Source organism: Quercus robur, chromosome 12 (genome assembly GCF_932294415.1).
Source record: "Quercus robur chromosome 12, dhQueRobu3.1, whole genome shotgun sequence".
In the NCBI taxonomy this organism is placed as follows: Eukaryota; Viridiplantae; Streptophyta; class Magnoliopsida; order Fagales; family Fagaceae; genus Quercus; species Quercus robur.
This window is the reverse complement of record NC_065545.1, coordinates 13,333,862-13,340,368: the sequence shown is the minus strand read 5'-3', so window position 1 is coordinate 13,340,368 and position 6,507 is coordinate 13,333,862. Positions and strand designations below refer to the sequence as shown.

The window sequence follows — 6,507 nt, the reverse complement described above, 5'->3', positions numbered from 1 at the left end:
TTGCAGTATAATAAGAATTAATCTCTTAGAAAATGTGATATTTTAGAAGAAAAAAAAATGCTATGTTCATGATATTTTCTCAATACTTTTACAATAAATTTCATATTGTGAAAATATTGTGTATGAAACATTTCTTTTTTTAAAGTATTTTTAACCAAATATAAGAAAACAATTTTTTTTTTTTTTTTTAATGGGAACCAAACGTAAAAACAATTGACAAAAAAAGAGAGAGACCAAAATCACATAGGCCATAGCTAAATTCCACAGTTCAGACCAAAATCACACAGCTGATAGCTCAAAGGAATCTGCAAGTCCCCAAAATTACAACAGTTCAAAAAAAAGGTTTAGCAGACGTAAAAAAGAGTAACTACAATTCTACCAGACAAAACCCCTTATGCAACCCTTTTTAAGAATTTTATGATCATGATGCCATTGATTAAACCCAAAACCAATTAACGGAAGTCACTGTGACATGGCAACAGCTTCACCATTGGTTGTAACAGCGGGCCCACTATCAGCCTCTTTAAAAACCTTAGCTATCTTCTCCTTGGGAACCAACGGCAGATATGTTGCCACGGCACAACCACTCTGTGCCGAATGGCAAACCACCTGGTTGTACTTGTCGGACCAGTAAGAAGCCGTGGGGATAACTATGTGAGCCACTTGAGGGAACAGCGGGAGCCGATTCAACGAGTGCCAAGCCAATACAGCGTAATGCTCAGCCACTGGCTCGTACTTGGTGTAAACGGTCCTTGAGACGCTCTTCGCTGTGTCAACCACGCCGGCTCGCTGCACCTCCGAAGCCACGGCTAGAGCCACCTCTGGCGCCTTGTGAACCACTATCAAGGCCTTGCTCGATGCTTGCTTCACCAGTGACGGTACGTGCTTCTCCAACTCGCCCATGGACTCGTCTACCTTCAAACACATGTCAACATCAATATGTGAAAATGTCCATGACTTTCACTAGTCGCTTTTTTAATATTTACAGTACTATACTTTTATTAGATGGACCTCGCAATAAATTATTCTAAACAAACACATTAAGATGCCCGTTAACATATATATATTTTTTAAGGCAACAAATTTTTATTAAAACAGTTAATCCAAGTATATTGGAAATGTGCTATGGTAATCCAAGGCAACAAATTTTATTAAAACAGTTAAGAGCTCGGATTATAATGATCAATTAAAACAAGAAAGAAAAAAAAAAGAACAAGATAACAAAACTAGACTCTATTCAAGGAGAGTAGGAAAGAACAGAGACTTTAATCTCAAGAATTAACCCTCAAAGCATTTAGGGGCTGTTTGGTAGTGTAATTAGAACAACAGTTTTCAGTATTTAAACAATATTATACATATTTCTATACACTTTTTCACCCACACATAATTTAATTTCAAAAAATACAAACAACATTACTAAAACAACGTTACCAAACGGGTCCTTAGTATTCTATTTCTGTCGTATAAAATGGTGCAGCACAAATCTCCAAAATCCAGATAGCTAAATTTAATAATAATGTAACTTATTTAAATGATTTAATAAATCATGTAAATTAATACACATACGTAAGTATATATATATTTTTTTGATGGGAACACATACATAGTTTTATAAACTAGAATTATCTAACTAATTTTGAAAGAGAATTACGTCTTACAAACAGGCTACACATCCGTTTGTTCTCGCAATTTCGGAGGAAACTAACAATTTTGGATGATTACACAACAAACAAAAAAAAAAAGTTAACAAACAAGACAAAAAGTGCAAACAAAAAAGTTGGAAGAAAAAAACAATACAAAATTTGCATTTTCATATTACAGTTCCTAGGATTCTTCAATAAGAAAGCTCGTTTCTAAAAAAATATAATGCTGTACGTACAACAATATTTATAATTTTTTCCGCAATTCCCTGACCTTACAATTTAATTGAAGCAACATATATCATTGTAAAAGCAACGACAAATTTTATAAACTCATTATTAACATATCATTTTAAATAATTTTGAAAAAAAAAATTTATAAATGTAATTAGGCTTATTCTTTTCATACATCTTTTCAAATTAAAAGAAAATAGTAATTAAAAAAAAAAAAAAGCACAATAGATTTAACAAAATGCTCAAAGTTTCAATAAAGTTTCTTTTTGCTTCAGCTTTAAGCAAAAAGTAATCAATAACTAATGGAAGTGGCGTATTTGCGAAGCTTCTCCTATTTGCTTCCATAGTTTTTTACGCCTCGCTTTTTCTATTCAATACTTTACAAAATAGACATATAATATTGAACAGGCATTAAAACAGGGTGTTAAAATCGTAAATAGTGTGGTGATTAGGATTTAGGGCGTACCTTGCGATCGACGAACTTGAGGAGCTCGAAGGGAACGTCGTGGAACTTGTCGTAGACCGGTCCGATAACGGTTCTGACGGTGTCTTCGACGGTCTGAACCCCCGGTTTAAGCGGACCGGCGTTCTCTTTCGCGTACTCGTAGAGACTCGAGAAGCATACCACGATGTAGATCGCCGCCACTTGTACGAAATCCAGATACTTCAGCCCTTTCTTATTTTCTTCAACCTTCAATATCCAAATCAAAAATCACATTACAATATAATATTTTACTAAAAATTTTCAACGTATATTTTCTGTTTGGCTGTAAAGAAAATAAAGCAACGAGCCAAGAATGAATCACTGATGAGTGATCGTACCGAAGTCTCTGATGGCTGTTTGTGTTCTGAAGAGTCTGCCATTTTTTGGAAAAAATGCTAATGCGATTTCTTCTAGAAAGTACGAAACCCTAGAATGAGAGAGCCTTGAGAGAGAGAGAGAGAGAGAGAGAGAGAGAGAGAATCTTTTGAAATAGCACAATACAAAAACGGTGAAGACCAAGCGTTGCAACGATTCCCTTTTAATAGGGATCCAAGTCGATTTCCTTGGGGGAATCGAACGGCTACGGTGTGAGGTGTTTGTCACGTGGCTGCTTCGACTTTGGAAATCAAAACCGGCCAATGTGAAGCGCGGAAGGGCGAGAGGACACGTGGACGGTGGGTGATGAGTGATGAGGATGTGTGGGGATGTGGACAAGTGGACATGTCAGGTGGCACTGTCGTCGGTACGTGTCGAGGAAGATATATATTGTCTCTGCATGGCACAGAAGGCAATGTGGCACTACAATCGAGGTTTGGTTTTGTGTCTTGTGTCTTGTGTTGTGTGCACCCATCAATTTTTCGCATCATCGCGGCAATTTTATTACTTTTGAAAAATCGGCTGCCTGCACTTTCTGATTTTTCTGTATTCCAATAGTGCAATTGGAAACGTTGAAGGCAAACAATGGTCAAATATATAAAAAAAAAAAAAAAAAAAAAAAAATTCATGTGATGACGTGACAGCTATAAAAGCTAAGGAGTATAAGAGATAAAGAAATAGGCTTTGGTTCAAGTTTAAACACTCTCTATTTAACAAAAACTTTGGTAATTTATAGTTTCATTATCGGCTTTATTATTGTGAAAAAATTTGTATTTATAGCTGTACGGCACCGAGCTCCCAAAGCCCATACAGGCCTTGGGCCCAGACCCATCTAGGCCCCGGGCCCAAGCCCATACCAGCCTTGGGCGCAGGCCCGGCAGATAGTTCCCGTTACCTTATGCCCTTCTTAAAACTGCCTTAGGGCCAAAAACAAGTTTTGGTTATCAGGCTCTCGGGGTTGACCGGTTAACATTTCCCGGTATAGCGCGTGAGTCAATACCCGGGAAGGTCATGATATGCACGGGAACGTGAGTCGCCGAACACAATCGGTGAAAATGGAGCCAAGTTCCAAGATCATAAATGCTGCACCGCCCTCTCACCTAAAACAGCCACTTTAACCAGATAATACTGGACCTTCAATAGCACTAACGATGAACATAATCATGGTTTCCCCACTAACATTGGCTATAAATAGAAGAAAGTTGGGAGAAGAAGGGGTTCAGACAAATGGAGAGAAAATAGTCAAGGAGAGAGCTTTTCAACTGAATGTTGCTTTGAGTCTCTCTGCCGAGAACGACCCATTGTAGGAAATCCTCAAACCCACTACAAATAAATTGTGAGCCCAAGGGATCTAAGGCCCAGAGTTCTTGTACTTGGTTCTTACAATAGCATTATTCGACAAACAATGGTTCATTACAATATAAATTCAGTTTTTATTTTTTATATAGTTTGGACAATATAAAATAAATGTGAGGAACTTGTAAGTCAAAAGATTGGATTGTAATCTGGTTCTTAAATATAAGGATTATGTGTATTAGTGTAAAAGTGGTGTCAAGTGTATATGCTTATTAAATAGAGTGAAATTCATGTGTTAAACATCCAAGTTCATTTTAGAGAGTTAAAAAAAAAATTGGTAGCTCTTTTGATAGTAAAATATCATTACGTGTGTTAGCTAAGATTATGTTTATTTTGTTGTTTTGATAGTACTAATGGGTGTATAGGGTTTGAGATTGTTTTTAATTTTTGTATTTGTTTTAAGAGAATAAATTCGATAAGAACGGGATGTAAATCCCTTGGTTCATACCAACTAATAAGAACATGCTACATAAGCATTTTACTTAAGACTCACTGTAAAATCAATACATCATAATACACCTAATAACATCTTAAAAATCCACTCAAAAAAATAACATCTTAAAAAGAAAAAATCCCTATTTCACGTTTTCAGACCAATGTAAAAAAGAGTCCCTAAAATCTTATCTCCCTCCTCAGTCTCCCACTACAAACCTCACTGGATTAAGAGACACCATCAAAGAGGCTGATATCATTGAGAGCTTGCACAGTGGAAGATTGAAGAGGACCCAACACACACACACAAAAAAAAAAGAAGGCCAAATACAAGAGCTTGGGCACCGTCAAACACAAAGTTAAGTGTTGGTAACCAAAAAAAAAATGAAATTTTTTACCAAAATTCAAAAACATATTTGACGGGTTTTGGCTTGAGATCTCACACAGTAAGAATGAACAAAATGCAGCAACAAAATGGTCAAAAGCAAGTGCTTCAGCACCGCCACACACAAAGCCAAGTGTAGGGGACCTAAAAAAATATTTCATTTTCAAACTCCGGCAACGTCTTCGGTGGTCGTCAAATTGGCAGGTGAAGGTTTGGTCATTGGTGATTCTTCGATTCCAAGGGAAGGAGTATGGAATTTATTTATTTATTAGAGGGTTCTTACTAAGATGAATGATTGTGTGTGGTCAGTCCTATTCTTCAAATTGTGAAAAGTTGTGTAAAGATTATGTGGCATGTTATGATTGGAGGGTGTAAAACAAAGGTTTTACACCTTGTCCTTATCAAATTCAGACTCTTGTTTTAAATAGTTTCAATTGATGAAGTCTACTTATAATGATAGTTTTTTATCATCAAATCGAGATACTAATCGGTTTTTAGTGTAGGCGAGGATATAACTCTAGATCTCTTATTCAACCATCAGAAACTTTACTAAGATACCAATTGGTTTTTAATAGTGAATTTTTTATTTTTAGCATTATTTGAAGGCGTGGACACACAGTGTATTAGATTATGTTAAATTTGCTGTCTTAATTGACCGCTAAAGTTTGATTAATTGTTCTTGTTGCTAAAGTGTGTGCTTTATGTTGCTCACAACTTTCTCAAAAAAAAAAAAAAATGTTGCTCACAATTTCTTATTTTGTTTCACTAAAAAACAAATATTTTGTCTTTTTTATTCTATAACAAATTGGTATAAGATATTTTGTTATTACAAAAACATAAATGAGAGTTAAATAAGATATTTGTTGTTACAAAAACGTAAATGAGAGTTAAATTAGATATTTTGTTAATTATTACAACAACATAAATGAGGAGATTTAAAATAGTTTTGATTCCTTCTCCACTTGTTAATGACTCAATGATTACTTAAAAAATTTTAATAAAAAAAACATAGGTGGGCTTCTCATATTCACTACTTCCAAAACATGAAAATCCAATATTGGATCCAAGTTGTGCAAGATATAACTAGGGATGGCAATGGGGTGGGGTGGGGTGGGGCTGAAGGATGGGGTCTTCGTCCCCGCCCCGCATGGTTTTGTCTTACCCCATCCCCATCCCGCCCTGCATGACGGGAAAAACTTTCTCACCCCATCCTCATCCCTTGGGGTCCCGCGAAACCCTGCCCCACCATGTAAACCTTTACTTTTTGTTAATTTGCCCTACAACTAATACAATTTATTTTAATGAAACATATTTCATTAATAAAAATATACTTGAAATTACAACTAAATTTATCCTATCAAATCAAATCAATTTTTAGAAAAAATTGAATAATATATCTAAGTGTTTAACAAGACAATCATTAAAAAAAAAAAATATATATATATATATATATATCTCATAGTATAACACATAACAAAATAAAGGCAGAGAACCACATTAGGTAGAATAAAATAAGCTAATATTGATATGTTTGTTTAAATAGTAGAGTTTTAGGGTATAAAAATTTTACAATTATAACCCTTAGCAATGCGGAGCGGGGT

At 35.3% G+C, this 6,507-nt stretch overlaps 1 protein-coding gene across 1 annotated transcript; it reads right to left on the bottom strand.

Annotated features, from left to right (window-relative positions):
* Positions 1–229: 229 nt before the first annotated feature.
* LOC126709836 (stress-related protein) lies at positions 230–2,855 on the bottom strand. Its single transcript, XM_050410183.1, has 3 exons — positions 2,697–2,855; positions 2,341–2,565; positions 230–915 (listed from the first exon to the last, which is right to left on the bottom strand). The coding sequence occupies exons 1-3, from the start codon at positions 2,736–2,738 to the stop codon at positions 463–465; spliced, it is 720 nt and encodes a 239-aa protein (XP_050266140.1). The 5' UTR covers positions 2,739–2,855; the 3' UTR covers positions 230–462.
* Between the last annotated feature and the right edge of the window lie 3,652 nt (positions 2,856–6,507).

What these genes read in the sequence shown, in the direction of transcription:
- LOC126709836 (XM_050410183.1), bottom strand. Translation starts at nt 2,738, where the DNA reads ATGGCAGACTCTTCAGAACACAAACAGCCATCAGAGACTTCG. An exon ending in AACAGCCATCAGAGACTTCG is followed by an intron (nt 2,566 to 2,696) that starts GTACGATCACTC and finishes TGGATATTGAAG; the next exon opens with GTTGAAGAAAATAAGAAAGG. An exon ending in TCAAGTTCGTCGATCGCAAG is followed by an intron (nt 916 to 2,340) that starts GTACGCCCTAAA and finishes ATGTGTTTGAAG; the next exon opens with GTAGACGAGTCCATGGGCGA.